The sequence below is a fragment of the Platalea leucorodia genome (genome assembly GCF_965183815.1).
Source record: "Platalea leucorodia genome assembly, chromosome: 9".
NCBI classification, from domain to species: Eukaryota; Metazoa; Chordata; class Aves; order Pelecaniformes; family Threskiornithidae; genus Platalea; species Platalea leucorodia.
Genome location: NC_138831.1, coordinates 31,154,542 through 31,177,775, shown reverse-complemented (window position 1 = coordinate 31,177,775; position 23,234 = coordinate 31,154,542). Strand labels below are relative to the sequence as shown.

Genomic DNA, 23,234 nt, shown 5'->3' with positions numbered 1-23,234 from the left:
ACTATTGGCAAGGCTCTGAGCAAAGAATGTTCTAAATTCCTCCTAACAGTTATCAGGAATCAGAGCACCATTTCCATGCAAAAACAATGTTGCAGAATGCTACATTCAAATTTAAAAATAAGAATTTTGTCTATTGGAAAAATTCCAGCGTTTATTTTCTTAACATCACATGTAAGCTTTCAGAGAGAAGATAACAGAGTTCAGAAATAACATTAGTCTTCCTATAAACCACTTTATGAGCATTATCCTTTTAGAGCTAGCTCTATGGTTTAAGCACACAGATTCAGTGGTGCTCTATGTATATATAACAAAGAAAAAATTATCTGATCCAGATAAAGAAGTTCTTTATAGAAAGCTCTTGAAAAAATATCACTTAAAATGACAACTAACAAGTCACCTTAGTTATAAGATAACAAATGAAGCACATATAGATTAAATTCAGCAATAAATAAATAAATAAATAATATTAAACAGATACTGTAAAAGATAAGCTCCATTACAATGTGATGAGAAGAGAATGGAAACAATTCTAATATGCATTGAAGCTATTTGTGAATTTAACACACGCCCAGGCTACAGGATAAAAAAATAATCTAATGCCTGAACTAGAAAAGGTATTAAGGAAAAGTGTAACTTTAAAAATGATAGCATTTCAGCATTTAACATATTAACATAAACAGTTAAACATGTGAAGTTCCTCTCATGCTTAATGTTAATCATATACTTAAGTACCTTGTTAAATTGAAGGGTATCATTGCTTTCCAGAAAATGGTAACCTTCATAGTTTCCAAAATAACATGGCAGGAGATTTATATGTTTAAGTGTTGGCCTAATAATTTTTAATCGGAGGAGAGTAGTATTAGACATCAAACATATTGAGAAATACTTATATTCTGTAAGCTCAAATAAAAAAACCCATCATGCCATGTCTCAAATCCTTAGGTATTATTCTGAACACTGAAATGATTTGAATTAGCCCTTGCAGCCCTGCCCTATTTTTGAAGCATCACCTTCACATTTAGATAACATCTTCAACTTTGATGATGTACCACTTATAACTTTAAGCTGCTGCCTCAGGCATGATCCTCTACTCATTTACACAGGTGAAACTCAATTGATGTGAACAAAGAATTCTTGATTTAAAGGCTAGAGAAGAAACAGGACCTTAGTCAACAGAAGTTCAAACAGACTATTGGCAGAGGTTTCTGCCATCATCCTTGAAAACAGCTAGTTTGGGTCAAAATCCCCAGACGGTGTGAATAATTAAAATACTACAGTCTAAAACACAGAAAATCTTTTTGTCTCTCTCAGAGAATTCTCTCTCTTCAAAAGCAAGCATTTTCTGTCACTCTCCAAAACCTTACTATGAATTTTTATTACTAGTACATTCTGTCTTCCACAATAAATGTAAAGGGTTTGTGAAAATATCTGATCATCAACCAAAAATACTGTGGAACACTCAGCCACTGGACATGTTACAGAGCTGGCCGAGGAAAAGCTTCAAACAGATAGAAGATTCAAAGAAAATGTACTTTTCTGCTATGAAAAATGTGCTACAATTTACCCGTCACTAAGGGGAGAGGAAGATGAGCAAGATTTTCCGTAATAGTTACTCTGCAAGATTCAATGCATTTCATTTTTTCTTTATGTCTCAGTATCATTTCAATCAAGTGTTACTTGAGCTAAACAAGATGAACTGCGTTTGGGAGACTTTTTTGGGCTTCTTGCAGGCTCCCACCCTTAGAGCAGCATCCAAGTACTCGAGCAACTGTCAACTGCCCGAGCCCAGAGCTGTGAACACAGAGCAGGCTGGCGTCCTCTCCGTGTGGGGCCAGCGATGTTGGGGACAGTCACTGTGGGTCTGCAGAGACATGGAAAACTTATAGTTTATGGGAGAAGTACAGGGAGTTCCCTCACACATGAGGCGAGACAGACAATAGCTCACAAGGCCTGATTAAATATTTGCAGGCTTTAGATGTTGTTTTAAATTTCTGTGTGAAATTTAATTCTCATGAAAAGGAGAGACCGACAGGCTGGGTGGGAACGAGGCACAGTGAAGGCAGGCGTTGTGCAAGCTTCTGCATCCATCTCCGCCGACGGATCTCCACTGGCCAAACCTATAATATTCCAGGCCCAGGTCTTAGCTAGAAGAAACTGCTTATTAAGCAGGATTATGCCAGACTCTGTGGTGTTTTTTCAATGTGGACAAAGGTCCACTGGGGATTAAGCTGCGACCACCAAACTCTTTTTATTCCTGACCCAGGAATAAGATTAGAACGTCGCTCTCTGGAGGCAGCATTAGCCGATTGCTCTCTCTTCATCGCTAAGCTTTAGTTACGGGCTATATTTTAAGGTTGTTGAAAGTACTGGCTTTTATGGCATTGGGAGCTAAAGTTTATTCTTTTGCGTTTACAGTTTAAGAATAAGACAGTAAGATAAATCCAAGTGCATTTATTTCTCATTTTAATTCCCATATACTCTCTCTTCCTCTCCTACAGGAATCAGCCAGCCATCATGAACTGAAACTAAATACACTTCATTTCATGTTAAGTCTTTGCTCATATTAAATCACCTTCCCCATACCTGCTCAAAAAAAAAAAAAAAAAAAAAAAAAGGAAAAAAAAAAAAGAAAAAAAGAAAAAAACCACTCTAGGATGCATTTTGCAATGTTAGAAATACAATTACAACACGATGTGTGAAATATGCAGTCCTACATGCTCCTGTTGGATTTTATTTACTTTGTCATAGATCATTCTTAAAAAAGAAAAAGTTGATTGGTAAGCTCGAATAACAACAAAGGTGTCTGACAAATTACCTAAAAGGCATCCCCACTTTTCACCGACTGCCTAGATAGGAATGCCATCTTTTGTGAAGGTATTGGTTCACTTAAGTGAATTTATGTGGTCTGAGTATGTAAGGCTGATAGAGAAAAAGCACACATTACAGATCTGTTTTAATCTATGCCATTTTAACTTGGTGAGTTTAATCCTTAGTGGGTTTTTTGTTCACAAGCTGAAGTGCTCCTAAATGGCAGTCAAGACTACAACTTCACATGAATCACGCATTTGCCGAAATCAGCTGTTCCACAAAATTTACCAGGCATATTTTTCATTCAAAACTATAAAGCTTTAAAAGGTTGTGGTCTTTTTTTTAAAAGGTTTAAAGAACTAAACCCACAACCTCAACATGAAATCCATACTCCTAAAAATCCTTCCTCTGAAAAGAAACTAACAAATCAGAATTAAGTAATTTCAGATACTATTTACTTACAAATATGGACATTAACCATACGGTAACTACTAATTCCTGCATCTTTACTCCTGTGTTGAATTTTCAAAAACTACACCTACCAGATCAAAATTGTACCAGTCACTCCATAGCCCCAAAAGCAACACAAAGAATGAAACTTTAATGATGGCCTCTAGTAAACAACCCATATGGAAAGTCTATGTAATATTTTTATAACCATTCTTCCAAGTTTTCCTGTCAACTTCTGATTTTCACAAGTTTTCCATTTTAAAAGTATTTTTCTTTCTTCACGCTAACACTAGAGGAAACTGGCCACATACTGAAACTCACTACGCACTAACACTGTCAAAAGTACAAAATAATTTCCCTACAGAAGGAAACATTTAATCTAAAGTAACTTTGTAAGTGTCCCTTACAACCTAGAAGTACTTGTAACCATAGTTAGGATACATGTCATATACATATATATGTATGTGATATACACTTACTGTGGGATAAAGTGTACTGCTATTTTATGACAGAAGTAAGACTTGCCACATGGAAAAAATGCTAAAGAGTAAGAAAATATAACTATAAGCCAAACATTTAAAAAAAAAAAAAAAAAAAAGAACAAAGAAAGAGGAAAGACGATCTCAGTACAAAGCCTTTCTTGGGGACTATCTACCACGTTTTCTTTCTGCTGGAAAGGAGTAATAAATTTCATGAACCTTTCAGAACTGTGCCTACCATACAATATTTTAATTTCTTTGAACGTTATATTTATACCTGTGATACTGCTGTGTGACGTTTTATATTTTAAGGCAAAAGAAATTCCTCTCCCAAAATATCCTGTAATCTTACTGTTCCTTATTCCTTTAACTGGAGCAAGCTGGTATGCCTGGAACATGTTTTGTGATAAATTTTCCACATCTATATAGCAAGGGTAAATTTCTAGTAAGTGAATGGTATTATTAAATCTAATTCCATGTGCTTTTATTTTCAACATATGGATTATTAGATGTTAACATTTCAATTCTTTATAAGTTTACAATAAGAATAATGTACCCTTCTTACGGACTTGACTGTCTAGGGATAAAAGGTTTGGAGTGACAGAGAAATAAGTTAGACTTGTGCAACTGGAAGACAAACTTTTGGGGATGGAATGTGAATGGTTTGTGTATCCTATTTTTTCCAATTGCACTGGTTACTCTAAGAGAAGTTCTTACTTCTCTCTACAAACCCTAATTTTATAATTAATTTTTCAAAAGCTGCATACACTTTTCCCTAGCTCTTTCACAAAGATTGTTTTGTAATCCATATCCTACATATCCCAAAAGTCACTGAGATTCTTCTAGAGAACTCTAAATACAGTGTGTGTCAAAGACTGAAAGAACAAAAGCTATTTTTATTTAAATAAATGCACAGCAAGACCAATGAACAAGGCAACTTCTTTTGGAGCCTGTCAGGCAAGATCCTGAGGATCTGATTTGTGATGACGTTTCATATGAAAAATATTCACTAACTCCAATGAGAATGGAAAGATTTTTATTCCCAATACAGCAATGTGAAAGAAGCCAAATCGTCTGTCATTCATGTTAATTTAATTACAGGACCCCATTCAATTATCCAATATAATATGCAAATGAAGGGAGCTGGTAGCACATGCTAATTAAATTCATTATAATAATTAAATCAAACAATGAAAGGGAATAAAAATGTAATGAAACAGAAGAATATTTTTAATTAACAAGAATTTTAATTAGAAACTGTAATCCTATAGTCTGATATAGTATGATTGGCTTATTGAAAGATTGGACATTATTTTTATTACGCAGTTTAGTTTTACATGTCCTTAGTATCATGGGACCTGTTTTTGTATGTTAATAGATTAAATGGTGGCCAAAACAGAGAATCAGCTTCCTTGATCATACTTCATGCAAAGCAGATGCTTAATAAAGCCAAGCTCTGCTACGGCATGGTTACAGAATCCTGTCTCATGAAACGCAGGCTGTCTAACTCTATAGTAAACAGAAGTTCACATGCCGATACAAAACAGACAGTGCAGTTTAGGCTTGACTAATGATGTTAAAGCATTTAAAATATTAAAGAAACACTCTTTACTTTTTGAAATTTTCAGTTTCATAACTGATTTATTTCTTCAGTGACAGCAGCTGCCCTGAAAAAGCTTTATGAATGTTAAAACAAAATAAGAAAAAAGGAAAGGAATATTACTAATATATTATAGGTGGGCAGAGTCAGTAAAATCATAGTCTTTTTAAAATAAACAGAGCAAGCACTATCAAAACACTTAGGAATGCGTTCCTTTGGAATCCATTGTCCTCAGTGCTCCTCAACAGAATCACTTGGGCCTGGACCAAAAGCCAACCGTGGCGAAAACGCTAACTGGGACCTCAGCCACTGTCTCTGCATGTGTGTAGGACCCACCGTGAGGCCCTGCTCTTATTTGGGGCTCCTGGAAACTGCAGTGAAATACGAATCACGAAGCTATACGAGAGAAAAGAACTTTCCTTTTTAATTTGCCACTCAACTAACTATAAAGACTTTTACAGATAGTGTAATAAAACCAGACAAACCTATATTACATTAAATGATTGGCATATGATGCTCTTGGAAGATTTTCTTCTATGAATGTGAAATATTTAGGAAATTGCCCTTTTATTATTTTGACTGCATAGTGGTAATAATTCACTTACTTAAATCACAGTACTACTACAGAAGGTCAATGTTGAGGTTGACAGGCTGTAAAATTTCCTTTTTAGAAATCTATCTATTCTCCAAACTGGGAAACTGCATTTTTTTTTAATAATTAATGCCTTTTTTTCTTTATTCCAGCACACCGTTTTGGATCGTTATCTGTTGATGTGGGTAGACAAAGGAATCACAAAAGGCACACCGAAAACTCCAGACAACTTTTTTTTTTTTTTTTTTTTTTTTGAGAGAGAGAGAGAGAGTTGAAAGGAATGAAAACATACAAAGGTTTGTAATAAGGAATACAAATTTAGAGAGGAAAAGACTTATTTAAACTACGAACATTTCAAAACAAATGTACATCTGACTGCAAGAATAATGTGAATCTGCTTTGAAATACATGTTACTGACTCCTTTAAAGTTTGTTCAAATACTAAATAAAAAGAGCTATCAGGCTCTCTGGAAATTTGTTTTCATAGCTCAAGTCTGGTGTACCTATTTTTATTATGCAGTTCTTTCCAGGAGTTCAAGCCTACTATTTGAAAGCTTTCACTGTGAGACCAATTTTTTATTTTTAGTAGGACTCTGCAGATGGTCAACAACAAAAGAAAGAAAAAATTGGAAGCTCATAACATAATAAAAAATTAAACCATAACTGAATGAATAGAAAGCACTTCCCTTTTCATGAAAGGCATCATATCTTTATCGGAAGTCACAACACTAACAGCACTGGAAAATAATGACCGTGAGCAAGGCTCACTGCCTGCCTAGTAATGAAAGGAAAAATACTTCCATTTACTAAAAAAAAAAACCTTCCCCGCATTTTGCATGTACCTGAGTGAGCAATGCTTCAGTTTTTCAAAATGTTTTTTAACAAAAAAACCAAACCAAAATGCCACTTCCTCAGTTAAAAGCTTATTAAATAGGAATATCAGTAATTAAATAAAAAGTTAAGCATGTCATGACATCTCTTGAGATAGTACTACCAAAGCAAACCACCGTAAAAGACTGCTTTTAGTGTATGAAAAGTACTGACACACCGTGGTTGTTTAACCAAAGACCTCAACTTGACTCTCAGAGCTGCTGCTACCTTTTAATCTTGAAAATTAACTCAGTCCGGGGGTAAATTAGTGATGGCACATGACCTCAACCCCAAGTGCACACGCTGAAGACTCCAAGACACTGCAAAATCACCAGCTGGGAAGCACGCCCACAGACAAACGCATTTTGCACATAGTCTCTTGACTGCCTGCCGGCAGCCACCATAGCCAGCTGCTGCCATGGCACGGAGCCTGCTCGCCACGGTCGGACCTTCGCCCCAGGGCACGAGCCCTAAACAGCGACAGGCACTACAGACTACTATAACTGACATCGCTGGTAGGAAATCCCTCTTCTGCGCTATTCCTGGCACGTTTATAGTTGCAAGTCCTCTGTGCAATGAATCACATCTGTTTATACTTGTGTGCCAGAAAAGAAATTTTTAAACTGCAGAGAAAAGACAACATTGTTTGCTGGTACTTCTGGATGCCAGCACGACCCGTTGCGTAGCAGTGGGAATCAGAAAATGGCAGCAATATCACATGCATTTTCCAAACGGCCATATGAAAAAGTGTTGCTCACAGTCAGCTCCAGACCCTGATTGGGATTTGATTGCACAGGGTAGGAAGGCTGCAGGATCCTCCCTCCAGCTGTGGCCAAAGCCACAGAAACATTACTATATAATTACATTACATAATTATACAATATTTCTGACATTATTGTCAGCTTTAAGATATTGTAATGTTCCAGTTACAGTCAACAACTGTAAGAACATTACGGGACAGCTTTTCTCTAAACGTTTGCTGACAAGTTGTAACACTTCTGCTCTTCAGCTTAGCCGAGGGGACTAAGCTCCTCATCCTGAGCCCCTACCTCAAAAGCTGAACAAAAACGGGAACCAAGCGTTACAAGTATGGAGCGAGAACAAAACGAGTAACTTGACAAAATATAACATTCAACTGAATCCTAACAAAGAGGTAGGCATCATGACGCAGTTTCTACACATCCAGAGTCGGGTTCACATGCTCAAAAATAAAGAGCAAGTGCAAAATTCTGCCCTGCCCAATACACCTTGAGAGGCTACATATAAGCTGAGGAAACTGGGAGACTTCTAAGACTAAAGTATTTGCAATGGTTTTGAAGTTTTGTGTCTGAGTTATTTTATAAGCTATTCTTAAGAGTAGGAGCAGTTACAGAGTGCACTGGCAAAAGTGGACAACAACCAAGGAAGCTAGAGGGGGATTTCCACTGAGTATTTGTTTTACTACTAAAAAGACGGAAGGAAAAGAATGGCTTAAACTTAAATGAGCACTCTGGCTACCAGGGAGATGGCTGCATTGGCATCTGAGGACATGCCTTCATGGCAGACTAGCTTAGTTGGCTTTAAAAGGGTTTAACTTGGGTACCACAGTCATCTGATCAAGTTGACATGAAGTCAACTTGGAATTAAAAATATCAGTTACTAAGTGTATCTTGGCAGCGAGCAAGGCTAGTTAAAATCAATGCAATGTCAGCATCGTTGTCTGTGCAAGAACACAGAGTTTCCTTATGGCCACATAATATTAATGTTTTTACGTTAAGGTGCAACTTCACCTTCTGTTTTGTGAACGCATATATTTGCGCTCATAGGAATCCCAAGCGCTTCAAAAACAATGTTGAAGGGATTAGTTTTCTTGAGGGATCCATGACTAAATGCGCACTTGATAACTTCTGATCCCATTTTCCATTTGCCTTACCTGATTATCTGTGTTGTTTACAGTAAAATATCCCACACAAATAATGACTTCGTGCAGCAATCCTTCACAGGTATGCTGGGAGCAGTACCACAGCAGAGAGCTGATAATATGCCGGAAGGCAAGGGACAGTCCTTCAGCACCCACAATAGACTGAAAAAAAGGCCAAGAAACAGGAATTACAGTCTAGCAGTATGTTACAGAAATTGTGTGAATTACATACACATCAATTGCACCTTTTTTTTTTTTTTTTTTCCCCCAAATTATAGACTATGTTCTTTGTTGCGATGACTTTGGAGGAGAACAGAATCAGCTCTCTTCTTTAAGTAACTTATCATTTATAACTGGACTGTAAGAATAAATTCAAATTTTAAAGAGACACAGGAAAAATTAGATTCTGCTTAGTTGACATTCAGTGTAGCATTAGGTTGACCATTTCATTTGACATGCATTACATGTTCCAGGAAAACGCAATGCTAGTAATATTTCTTAGTAATAAGCAAAAGAAACTAAACCATCTTCATTTCTGCAAAAAGGCAAAATGCATTTCTCATTAATAACTTGCGCTCTGAATGGAATACAAAGATTAATAACAAATAATGACTTTTCAAACATTAAAAAAAGTTAGAAACATCCAAAAGGAGAGAACACTCAGCTGCAAAGCTTCTTGGGATTCTTTTTAAAAGTAGGCAAATTGCTGTAACGTGGAGATTCAGAATTAGATTTTATCTGTGCAGCCTACAGCCTCTATTTAATAAACATGTCAAACAGACAGAACGACACAAGGTCAAAGGGGAAAACTAAAGCACAAGGAATGAGCATGACAGTCTACTAACTCTAATGAAACAGCAACGCAGGCCTGTGAGAAAATCTCTTTCATTTGAGAGTTTTCTTGATTTTATACCTTACAGCCTGTGTTAAGTACATATACATAAATCCCAGTCTAATATAGTTCATTTTTAGCATACTCCAAATCTACCCAGGAAAAGTGGAATCCTTGACAACTAAAACAGACTCAGCTGTGGTTCCATCTTGAACCTCAAGCATTCTAGTAAGTTAGTATATTTTCAAAATTTAACGCACAATACAGCCACCATTTACTGCTTTACATCATGTAAATGCCATGCTCTTAGGTCCACCCTTATTTAATTAGTGCTGTCCACGCATGCTGTGACCTAGCACTCTGGGTTTAACCTTCCCTGATAACAACAGGTCAAAGGGCACCTGAGTTTGTGTATAAAAGTTAAACTAATTTTTCAAGGAAACTATGCTTCCTTTTTAGCCAGAATTAATATCAGCTCAGGATCCTGCGTTGCTTCTCACTACCATCTTTCAATTGTTTAGACTGTCAAATTAAATGAAATATATACCCATGAGCCATCTGTGCTAATACAAACTCCAGAATACCAGACCTCTTCTGTTAATCAAAAAACCCTATTCTATAGTCCTACTATTACGTGATAAAACTATTCCTTAGAGATAATAATCAGACAGTACGTAAACTATGCTTTTTCCTTCTGCTGTCTGCTAGCCTGCTACAGTCCACAAGGTCAGAATGGACAGCAAACTGCCTCAGGTGTATGTAGATTTTTTTTAACATTACAGAAACAAATCACATTAATACATTGAAAGGGATAGCTGCTGAGACTACACAAGTGTGTCTGTCCATCACAAACAATATTATGCCTACAATTCAGTAAGACAGCTAAGCGGATACTTCCTGAGCGGAGCCCTGTGCTGATGAACTGAATGAAATAATTCACCCTGGTTAGTTTTCTACCACCCTTCAGGCAAGACTTACTATCTTGCACTATTTTATGTAGAACAAACTAATGCAGATCACGGGATTTGGGAATTAATCCTGATGGTTTGTTATAAATGCTCAGATATAATGGTAGTTGGTAGAGGGATAAATACAGACAGTGTAAGTGGAAGCTTGCATTTTAAAAATGAATAGTGGTTTCTTGAGGTATCAGTGGGACAAGCCCTTCAGCCACTGCACTTTTGCTACAGCCCCCCTATAAGCTCTAAGTGTCCCAATTTAAGTCTTACTCTCTAGTATATACCTGTAATATCCACAGCAACAAATAAACATCCAGTCTCAAACCAAGAGCTACTGAACGAGCTGTAGAAGAGAACTACTTTGATACACCTTGATTTACAGAAAGAAATGCAAGTTAATGGTGTGTGTAAGAGTTCTTTTACGTTAAACTCCAATAAATATACTGTTTCTGTGTCCTGTAAAAAAAACCCTGACTGGACTGGATCCTGCAACTGCATCTATACAGATGAATGTTGCTACATGCAAATTGCTTGTTGCTGTTATCAGAGATACTTAATATACTAAAAATCAAAGTCAAGAAATATGAACTGAAGGAGACATACCTTATACTAAATTCTTTACTCATGCAAAGCTCTTGCTGAGTTTAATGCATTTCAGATGGAGTGTGCGGTACAACTTATATACTAATTACATATTAAATGAAACAGAAACCTATTCTGATGAATTGTGTAAGATTGATGCCGCTAAACGTGTTTTGCAAAGCAATGCTTTTTGACAGGTGTTTTATATTAACAACACAAAAGCTTTGCCAATTTATCTGCGAAATACATAAGCATTTGTAATTTCTTTGTATGGCAAAATGATTAATTTACACTAGAAATCCGTTCACAGAGGAAAGTAAGAAGACTCACCTTCTCAAGACTCAAAATGGGATTTTTCTGAGGTTTTTTTGTGAATAGAAATTATGATAAGTTAGATTTCTGATTTTTGGTCAATAAAATTTTACTTGGATAAAAAAAAAATTTGGTGTCAAGTGATCTGCAGTTTCAGTTGTACAATCTTAATGCAAGTGGCCACTGAAAGCACTGAAAAATGTAAATTGTTATAATATATGCAAGTCCTTTCACATTAGAAAAACTGTTAGTTTGTGCTTTTGACCAAGAGTTTTTATTTACGTTTTTGGGGCTTATTGAAAAGTACTATGCTAAAAGTGATGTTTTTTGAATAGTAGTAGTAATGGATGGGATTCAGCTTTTTGCATAGTCCAAATTTTCACTTTTTGCTTAAGTTCATTTGCCATAGCTATACAGTGGAAATAACAATAATTAGCAATTTTAAGCATGAAAAACCCCTAAACGTTTAATCGTGAAAGTTCCTTCAATAACTGAGATCTTAAAGACAAAACTTAGTCCAAAAGTATATGCAATAATTAACATCTTCACACTAAGCAAAAGTTTTAAAACATTTTTTACCTGAAAGGCAGTCAGATCAAGAACAGCAAAACTATTGAAGAAACGTAAACTCTGAATGGCAACCTGGATTGTGTTTGCTGCATAGCTGTCTTTGGGACTTGCTGTGTTTGGATCTGAAATTGTCCCGTGGAAAAGAACACAGTACAGCATATGCAAGACTCCGACCAGATCCGTAGACTGAAGAACTGCTGTTAGTCCTGTGGGGTCCTGACGTGTGTTGTCAAATATGTTCCAAGATCTGTAAAAGAAACATTAAGCCATCTGAGGAGGAGACCAGCGCTCAGTGAGAACACTTGCTCAGGCTGCAGAACTTCTAATAAGCCGAATGTTAGAAAACCAGTAAACTGCTAAAAAGGAAAAAAACCTGATGCCTAATGTGTCAAGAAACCACAACATTTCCAGAAAATACTTTCAATAATCTGGGCACCGTCTCATGCTGTCTTTAATTGCAGTGCAGCTGTATCCTTAAATATCTTTCTCCATGTACTGGTGTCTTTGCTCCCAAAATGGGTTCACGATACCAGCGCAAGACCGTGCAGAAATTAGACAACTTTAAAATCGGAAGCCTTGGGGCACTTCAGGGGCTCCATGCAAGCTCTGTCTCAGGTCAGTAGCCTACACCCGTCTGTCTGTCTTGCAGAAGCAGCCAGCAGAGGTGGGAGAACTCCCTGGAGCCTCTCACTGCCTCAGTGACGGGCTGCAGGCACTGGAACAAACTGCCTACCTAAGTAGCAAAATAAGTTACCAGGACCAGCTGATCTTAATCAAATAGTTCTGCAGGAATTTAAGAATGAAGTGGTGGAGCAGTTAACAAAACACACTACTTCTTATTTCAGTCAGATGTTACTATGGAAGACTGTACGGTAGCAAAGCACAAATAAGTATAAAATGCTCAAGATAAACCAGCACAGCTTGTGCAAATGGAAACTAGGTTTCTTTGGTATCTTTTGGGTATGCACGTAAAATAATGGAGAAGGTTTTTTGGCTATCTAGGATATCAGGACAGACAGGCAAATAACTCAGGATGCCCTTTCCCTTCTCACATTCAAACTTTCATAATCCCTCCATGATTTGTACTGTTTCTGTTTTTTCGTATTATTAATCATCCAGAAGATGATGCAGGGCAGTCACTACTAAGGAAGACTAAGACTGTCACTACTCGGGAGGTTAAACAATGTGTAGAAGGCAGGCAAACACAAAATAAAGCACACAAAATAATTCGACAAGTTGTATATACTCTGAGTTCTGATTCAAACCCATCATGTATATCACTTGAATTTCATTATGGAAATACATTTAATTTATATGGCAATCAAAGGAAACACTAAAATATTACAATACAGTGAACAGTAACACTCAAAGTGTGGTACATCAAAATCTGGTCTTTACCTCATCTACTATGTTTCTATCTTAAAAAAAAAAAAAGAAAAAAAAAGTGTCAATATCAAAAGAGACTTCAGAGATTGAGTCTATATATTATTTTTTTAATAATTGAAGGAAAATACAACAAGTGATACGAGAAAATGTTATAAAAAGGACAAATTAGATGAGGGTATCTTTCCCTTTTATAACAACTAAAAGCAAAGGAAATGGAAAAGCAGTGGAAACAAGAACCACTTTCTAAAACCATCTGTAACTTTGAAGACCTCAGTGGAATACTGAAACAACTGGACACTCAAGAGGGCTCAGAATATTCCTGTTGCCCAAAATCAGTAAGGAGCTTTTCCTTGACTAGAAAGGCTCTAAATGATCTTTTCAGTATCTGCATCAGAAGCACCTTGCACCACTGTTACACACATTGCTCTGCTCCAGTGAAGTTTCCAACACAGATCCTAGGTAGGCTGACTAATCCTGCTTTTTGTGATACAGACACTTGTCTTCAATGGAGCAACTAAACCACAAATTCAGCAACTACCAGGTTCTGGCGATCCTCATCTTGTTCTGCCATTTTCACATTTTCTCCTGAAGCAAAAAAGCAGATAAGAAAGCACCATTTCACCCAACAACAATGTCCATCAATAAGAATTTCTATCTGTAACAGTACACACTTCCTTGGACCAAAGAGAGAGAGAAACAGGCAAAGCAGGATAACGAACCTGCATTCTCCACGTCCCAAAGAATGTCCTGGTACTGGGCTAATCTCAAATACAGCTTAAATATTAAATGAGAAGAAAGAACACTTATGTGAAACACCATCTTTGCAGTCACAACAGGAAACCTCAAAGCTAGTATCTATGGATTTTCTTGCGGATACAATTCTGTAAGGTAGCATAAGCGGGCACTAAAAACTTGAGCAAGGCTGATGACCAGGTCTTTCTGATAGCACAAACTCCTGTTGTGTCCCCGAGTAGGGACTGCTTAGCGTGTGGTGGGGACAGAGTGTGCAGAGCTACTGTGAGGAGGCTGACATGCTGCAGGTGAAGGAGGGGAGATTTAGGAGGCCCAGGAAAGTTATTTTGGCACTCAGGCTATGAAGTATCTCTGTACCCATTTCACAGCCTTTGAGCGGTTGTCTCGCAGCTGTATCTGCCCTGAGCCCAGGTGAATACGATAGGGGCAGCATCTGGGCTATGCACAACTTACTGTACCAGAACCCATGTGCTTCTATCACTGTCCGCTCACATATTTACATTTAGAAAGCAGCTGCCCAGATGATTCACTTCTGCTTTTTATCAGTTAGATCACACATGAATGGAATGATCTTATCTGAAATTAGCATTTATGGGTACCATTTCTTTCCAAGTTCTTTCTATTTACAGTCTGTGAACGTTCGATGTCACTGAAAAAGCTTTTGAGTACAGCATCCTCTGCTACTACCTCAAGGATTAATGTCCCAGTCCTATTTCAGCGATACCTGTGCTGTACAAAAAGCACACGAGACGGCATAACTGCTTCACAGATTTTTGAAAGAAGCAATCAGATCTTTAGGTAAGACCAAAAGCAAAGCAGCTGTGCCTATTTTCCAGTACCTGTGTTGTTACACAAGTGACTCCACTACCACCAGTCACCACTGGACCTCCACCACAACTCCGCCAGTTAGCGGTCAGCCAATCATGGAGAGTCAGCTGGAGACGAACGTGTCTGAGTTTATTGTACAGGTTCCAAAACCAGGGGGTTCAATACTGTGATAGCTAACTGAACTCCCAACAATCCTTAAAGGAACTGCCACAAAACCAGCCGCAACAGCGCTTCAGAAGGCCACCGGCATAGGATTCTCTCAAAATACATGTAATAACATTCAAAAGACAAGCTGAAGTAAATTAAAAAGATTATTAAAATTATGATTTGATGCCACTTACCTGCTGCAAAACAAGAACCGCAAACAGTCAGCTTGTGGTTTGTAACACTCATAATGATCCTAACATCTACTCTATAAAGAATAAAAAAGGGGAAAAAATACCAGAGCTCTAAGTGTGCTTTGGGTGGGGCTACACTGCACAACAATTTATGGCATTACTTTCCTTTTCCTACGCCTGGAATCCATGCCCAAAATCTTCATTTCGAAACTCTGTGGTCTTTAAGTGAGTGTGTTTGAATGGAGTCAGGAGAGAGACTTCCTGAACATCACCTGGCCTTGCCAGCTGTGCCTTTATACCGATTCCTGCTGCAGAGTTTCAAGTCGTGTTGGCACGTGAACCTGGCTGCAAGCGAGGAACGAACCTGGATGGCTGCAAAAGGAGGACGAGCTACCACAGCTCTGGGACCACCTCTGTACAGTTCTACAGCTGTGGTTTGTGTATCTGTGGACTCCTTACTATTCCTCACTTCAAAATAGTTTCTGATGTCCATTTATTTATTTTGCAGTATGCAGTAGCCAAAATGTGCTAACCGTCACTTAACTACGTTCAAGTAACTAGAATGTTTATTTCCACAGTATCACATGAGAGTACAGCTCCTTCTGCCAACTAGTATTTCTTAATTTCAATCTTAGCATTTTCAACAGCACAAAACAGAAAAAGAACACTCATGGTCAAACGATAACCCCAAATTAATTACTGTATATGATACCTCACAGAACTTTTGGTGACTATATGCGATGAGAAGATTGACCAATTTTACCAAAGGTTAAAGTTAGCTTGCTTTCAACTCTCACTCCATCATTATTTTTAAGCAATTCCATATGAAAAAGCTTACATCGCTGGATGAAATCCTTTTACCATTTTGTGCTGCTCTAGGGCAGTGAATGAATCAAAATATACATAAAAAAGTCAATTGTAAAATAACTCAAAATGCAAGCATTATTTTTTTCACAGAAAAGACCAAGAATTTTAAAGTTATACCACAGGACAAAGCTGTTTAAAAAACCAAACCAAACCAAAAAAACCCTGTCTGCTAGGTTTGGTGGACTGAAGCAACTGTTAGAAACGTTTATTTTTCATGTTGTCTGTATTACAGTTCATGTGTATATGAACAGACCACTGGCTCCTGTTGGTTTTAACTGTCAGTTATAATCACTTTAAGCCTAAATGTTTACAATAAAATGTAAAAGACGTTATTCATACAGGTTGCGGGCTTTAAAGTAGAAAAAAATGTATATGAGATATTGGAAAATAAAGCATGAACCTTTGCGTATGCTGCTTTGAGTGATTTTGGTCAAGTCTGTACAACAGTGGATTTCATACATTTAGCAGATTTTTAGTCCACCTCAAAGGTAAGCCCAGTGATATTGAGTGTTGATATTTATTGATATCAGTGATAACTGTCAGGACACAGACTGAAGTAAAAATCAATAAAACCCTTAACATCGTAAGATGACTATGTCATACAAGAAACCTAGGTTTTACGTAACTAACGGTAAGAGAGGTGATTCCTACAGATGTACCTCCTTTTAATTCTCCTCTTTAAAGAAGCTTACTCTCTGTGTCTGTAACATCTGCCAAAGTAAAACAGTCAGTATGGACAAAACCCCTTCATTTAATCACTGAAGGGAAGCAAGACTTACAGGATTTTTTACATTGGCTTATATAGCTGGCAAAACAGACAGGCTTTCAAACTTTACCAAGTCTATATTTAACACAGAAAAACAGGCAAATATTTGCATTATGGTCAAAAAAACCTGCAGGATCTTAGAAAGAAAAGTTTAATGAAAGGCAGAGAATTTTCATTATGGGCTACCATTATGATTTTCAGCTTCTGCCATCGAGGAGTCTCAGGAATTGGTATGGGGTTTACGACTTACAAAAAAGGCTTAAGAATTTTAAAATGTGGATATATCCATCACGGGAAAGAAAGATACTAAACAGCGGTACTTCATTGCTTAAAATACGCCACTATTTATTAAAAACAGGAATTCAATACAGCTTGATGAGAAACAGCATACTCTGCAGAACAAGTATAAAACTACAATTTCTCCAAGCTTCAATATGAGCAAACTGTTTATATCTGAAAATATATTGTTTTAAAAACTGACTGAGCTAACAAGCAGACAAGCCTCTCTACGGGTATACATTGTAATGTTTGTATATTTGAAATATATACTCCTGATTAAAAACATGGAGCCAAATGGAAACACGAGTTTTCAAAAGGCTTAGAATATAATCTGGTTTTTTTATTATTATTAGGATTTAAAAACTATGATCTGTACTTGTTGCTTCTAAATTATTTTATTTAGAAAGAGATGTCAAAATAAAGAGGCAAAATAATAATAAATGAAGTATTAAGAAGTATTTAGCACCTGTCAGACCTTGTTATAATTCACACTGTCAAGCTAGGAATCACAGTACTGTGTAAAAGCAATGATTTGAAACATTTTAGTAATTCCAAGAACAAGTTTTAGTTAGTTTACAGTAGTTGCTGGATCTGCTGTCTGCTGGAAGCGGTGAGAAGCACAACCAGCGTTCAGGCAGACTCGCATCTGATTCGCCATCCAGCAGCCAAAACAGACCTTATCTTAATTACTGTAATAAAACTGAAAACAGACCAGCCTACTTCCTTGTGTATCTGTGACATGACAGTCACTATTTTCCTGGATCAAACCCTATATATCTGCAGCTTTCCACCACTGCAGCTTGTAATCCACAACTTCATTAGCTGTTGACACAGATTTATATGTATTCCACTACTGTTTTGAGATAACGTATAACAGTAACAATTTAGCTACTGTACTGCTATTACATTCTATTTTCCTAGATGAACGAGGGAGCTTGCATGCATTCCTTACATCCAAGAAAACAGCAAAATTTTGAAAAAGTTCATGTCCCAAGAAGCTACATGATTTGAGGGACTATTATTTCCTTATGTACAACTCACTTCCCTTCTGGTGTCTGTGTTATTGCTAGTCCACTGTACTGCTCTTAGGGAGAACATTCTTCCTTAGCGACTAACCCTTACACTGCACTACTGCTGATAGTTTCCTCCTGCTGTTTGCATTAACTCTGTGGTTAATATGAATTTCTTCATTCATACTAATGGGCAAAACCAAAATAAGGCATTAACAACAGTCCTCCATAAAGCAACAACTAAACTTCTTGGACAGAAATCTTAGTCCCAGAGACTTATAGGGAAAAAAGGGATAGAGATTTGATGAACACTGCGCAGTACAGGAAAAGACAGGAACGTAAGCAAGATCCTTGCTATGCTGATGAAGGACTTGCCATATATTTTCTGACTTAGTCTTCACTCCTGCTTTTAGGGAAGGGTGAGCTGGAGCAGCATGGACATGTTTTTATTAACGCTCCTTGCATTCCATGCCTGCTCATTGTATTCTGTCTTGTGTTGACAAGCCAAGCATGTTCCATATGTGTATTCAGGACTCAAGGGCCCAAAATAGGCCTTATATCTCTCATAGTTACAACAATAAACTCTGGAAAACAAGGCTGTTGTCCTTAACATTGCTACTGGACATCTGAATTGGACACAAATTGAGAGACAGATCTATATGGCTATATAAGCCACTGTTATTCTGTATGAAGTCTATTTAATATTTTGCTTTATTTTGGGTTCATCAAAATGTCTCTATTTTCAATTCTGGCTACTGTTACCCTTAAGGGTGAGCAAAAAACAATTAAGCATTATCATGGCCACAATTTTCAAGCCTAAGTATCAAATGTCAGGTTCATCTTTTGCTCAGCAGAGATAGTTCAATATTCAGACGTGCTGCATTTCGTGAATTCTCACTACATACAATAAGGGACAATATCCTATTTTCAGCTCTCATGCACTTTTTTTAACTCATCCAGGAGAAAGGAGCTCTCACCTCCATTGCTGTCAATGGACGCAACACAGCAAAAGAAAAATGAGACCTCCGGTTGGAGGTCTCAAGTCACCCTCACTGATTCTCACTGTATAACAGATGAGGGTATAAAAATTATCAAAGCAAGGTTCACATGGGGTTACAAGCTATTAATGTTTTCAACAAATGATCTTTTATACATATTACACAGTGTTTGGAAAATGTGCTATTACATCCACAGCAAAACTTCAATTAAAAGAATCAATCTAGCATTTATTAGCCAGTACCAAAAATGATCATTTGAGAAGTTAAGATCAATATCAAAGTTAAATCTTTTTAAAGACCTTGACCATTAATGAAAGGAAAATCCCTCTCTTATAATAAGATATGTTTATAACACATGTTCAGAATGGATTCCCTCATTTCAATAACTTTTTATGATGTTAAAATTGAGAATCCTCCAATTTATGTTTCTACATTAGCAAGACTTTCCTTTATTGTATCTAACTCCATGATTTTGGACTTTTTTTCCTAAGTCTACCATGGGAATGCAAAAAGTATCTCAGTTTATGTCTTAAAATTTTATCAGCTACATTATATCAACCATACACCTCATTTAATACTTAATGCTGACATACATTTATCATATAATTTGAGGCTATTTTCTAGTAATCATTATTGCTGTGACATCTTGCTTGATGTAGAGGCAGGTGCAGATAAGTACTTGACTGAGATCTCTTCTCGGCCTATACAATTATTTTCTATGAAGTAACTGTCTAAATAAACACTGGGTATCAATTCAGAGCTTGGTTTAGCTTGGTTCTGCTAAACTTGGGAGTTTTATGAAATGTTCTTGTGAGGAAGACAGGAAAGTCTGGATTGACAGCTCTTCTTACATCGGAACTCCAGAAATGGCCTAACATACATTGTACCCGCAGAACAGGATTTCTTAATTGTTTAAACCTTGAGTTAGAGTGTTTAATTTCTGGCCCTCTGGGGATATGGCAGATTACAGTTGCAGTAAAGTTCGTCACAGCCTGGTGGTGTCTGAAAGCGGAGGAGGAGGATCACGCAGTGCTTGGCCATTTCTAGCTCATAAAGGGTTTCATTGCTGCAGGCACTGTGGATGGTTTGAGAGCCCTGAGGTGGTCCCGGTGTGTTTGCCACCCAGTGTCTACTGTCTTATCAGCTTCCCACTATGCCACTCAGTGGCACAGCATGCTAAGATCTGCGCACAGTATAAAGAGCACTGTATAAAAATACTCTAATGCATTTAATATGGAATGGTGACTTTTTATATAAAAGACCAACAGCCTGAAGTAGTTCTATCAGAAAAAAGCAAATTAATTTTGTGTCCCCCACGATCACCATCGAGGAGCATAAAGAAGTTCCCAACCTGGAAACATTCTATATAGGAGGATATTATCAAAAGAACAATTCAAAATTGCTCTTGCAACAATGGTGAAAGCCTGATATTATTTTGGCAAAACTTCTTTTCAGGCTGCAGTGTCAGAGCACTGGTAGTTCTTACCAGACTTTTTTCCTCTCAGTAACAACTTCAAAAGTATTACGATCAGAGTGGTTCGTTACAGAGTAGTATAATACGGCATGTTTGTTTGGTGCTCCAGCATGTATCAACTGAGTTGGAGAATGAGAAATGCCAGATTCTGACTAAATAGGCTCCATTGCCTCCTACTACTATTTACCACAAATGAAAGAGGCATCTGTATTTCTCACAAAGAGAGGCCACCTTTTGTGCTGCAGATCATGTATCACACAACATGTATTACTATATTGTGACATATTTAAGAATCCAATAAATTTGAGCTCTGTTTCTGCCACCTTAATCTGGGTTTGGCAATACCTTTTTCCATTTAAATGACCTTGAATACTACGGACTTCTGTAACATGACAGAATTACACTCCGCATTCACAAATGAGAGTGGGCTCAGGTGATGAAAGACATTTAATTTAAACTGCCCTTCTAATCAGTTACACCAAAGCTTTTGATCTAAAAGTGAAAGACAACAGTTTTGAAATCTCCAAGTTCATTCCTCTCGTTTCTTTTCATGCTCAAATGAACAACCCAACCTGGAAATCGAGAACAATCAGCACCTTTGGATAAAATCCGAAGCATTGTTGTTATATGCAGGTAGTAAGAGCAGGTATTTTTTGGTGTAACTGTGAAGAAAAATGCTCAACCCTCCAAAATTATTATTCTGCTACAAAGCACAGATGTTCTTGGAAGTAGTTGTACAGTGCTGTATTATTTTGAGATGCAAAGATCTCTATTATTCAGGTGAAGCATGCACGTGCTTCGGAAATTGCAAATACTATATAACTCACTCTTGTAGCTAGAACGATTCCACTAAGAGAAGGGTGATTTTTTTTTTTTTTTTTTTTTTAAATGCATTTGACTTTTGGCAGCATTGTCCTGGAATGTAAAATGCCAAGTTGGCAGCTTTCAGAAAGGGAAATTTCAGTAAGTTGGGATGGTCTCTTTGGGCTCGTATTTCTTGCAGTTCTTTTTCCATGTGCCTGTGTCCCTGAGTTACCAGCAAGAGCTCTTACCTACAGCTTTGTTTCTTATTTTATGTTTTATTAACTCTAGTTTTTCAACCCTAGCGCCATTTTACCCTTCAGGAATTCATTGTAAAGTTTTGTCAGCCTTGTCTTTTCCTGAAAAGTGTAACAGTCTAACGGTGGTAGGTTCTAGTATGGGCACCCCAAAGCTCTGAAATTTAGATTATAGAAGTCTAGATTTGCTGGCAGACACATACCTCATGCTCACTCCCCACAACCTTGGTTAGGTTACAATAACTAACATTTTGCATTAGAAGATTTCCTGACAAATCTAGTAATACTTTTCTTTACAGAAAATATAATTCATTTACTAACAGTGGTATTTTAAAGAATTAGGCTGCTCTAGAGACAAATCAATTAAAAGTTGATTTTAGCTGATAATAAAATACCTCTTGAAGTCCTTAGGACTAGACACTTAAAATTAGCAGTGATAAAACCGGCTCTGTAATGATGAGTAAAGGAGATAAAGTTTGCAATTCTGATAAATGACTTACAAGAATCAAGACTTGGTGCAATTACAGTTCAATGGTGAAAGGGTGAGCAGAGTGGATTTCCTGCACTGTTTCTTTACCGGTTATTACTGTGTGACTACAAACAGTTCTGTTTAACAGCCTCATCAGAATGCTCACTTCCATGAACGTGGTGTTGGCACAGGGTTATAACGGCTGCTGCCTGGTGAACATATGTAGAGATGACAGACCAAGTGCACCTACCTTCCATTGACAGCAAAACATAGTTGACATATTCCATGCAACACTGCTGTGGCATTTTGTAGAAAAGTTGCTATTTTGGGATTCTCATCAACAGGGCCTTGAACGGAGAGGAAACAGCAACACAGCTTGTCTATCAACCCTATGTTCACCACGTAACTAGAAACAGAGGAAGAACTGTATTAAAAAAATAGTCACATAACAGTTCGGGTAACTTTGCAAAGGAAGAAATTTCTGCTTCTCTACCATCAAACTATACAAAATGCAGGTTGTGATTACTTAAATATTCTTTCTGAAAGGGTTCAATAAAACAATTCAAATTACAATAACTTCAGATCTGGCTCTCTGTAACTATCAGTAGTTTTTGTTAAGAGATCTGTCTGTTGTAGGATAATTTGTACTATACTGTACAAGAAAGATGAGTGTAAATGTTTATTTTACCATACTCCTAGAAGGACAATGGAATTTTGCCATAGTTAAATGATTTATAATAATCTTGATAGCTCTGCAACAGCACAATTTCTTTTTAGCATGAAGAGATAAACTTTGTAGAACATACTAATTCAAGAAGACAATGATGTTACCCAGATAACATTTTATTGCAATATGTATATCATAACAACTACTGCCCAGTTGTTGTGTTTTTTCCCGTTTTAAAATATATGCAACAGTTAAGAGACTAATAGAACATGCAGGTAACAACCTTCTACCATCAGTATAGAAGGATCAGGATCAGAAAGCCTCCTCAGGAGCTCAACCAAAACTCATGCTAGCGACTTTTTTTTTTTAAACTGAAAACTCCTCTTT

General features: G+C 37.1%; 1 protein-coding gene across 2 annotated transcripts in view; it reads right to left on the bottom strand.

Moving 5' to 3' along the window:
* The window catches only part of SCAPER (S-phase cyclin A associated protein in the ER), a 168,083-nt gene that overhangs the window by 12,644 nt on the left and 132,205 nt on the right, over window positions 1-23,234 (bottom strand). For both annotated transcript variants that reach the window (XM_082321353.1, XM_082321354.1), the window contains exons 27-29: window positions 22,431-22,586; window positions 11,964-12,201; window positions 8,712-8,861 (exon numbers count right to left, since the gene is read on the bottom strand). In XM_082321353.1, the coding sequence (XP_082177479.1) occupies window positions 8,712-8,861; window positions 11,964-12,201; window positions 22,431-22,586 (544 nt within the window). The remainder of the gene's footprint in view (window positions 1-8,711; window positions 8,862-11,963; window positions 12,202-22,430; window positions 22,587-23,234) is intronic.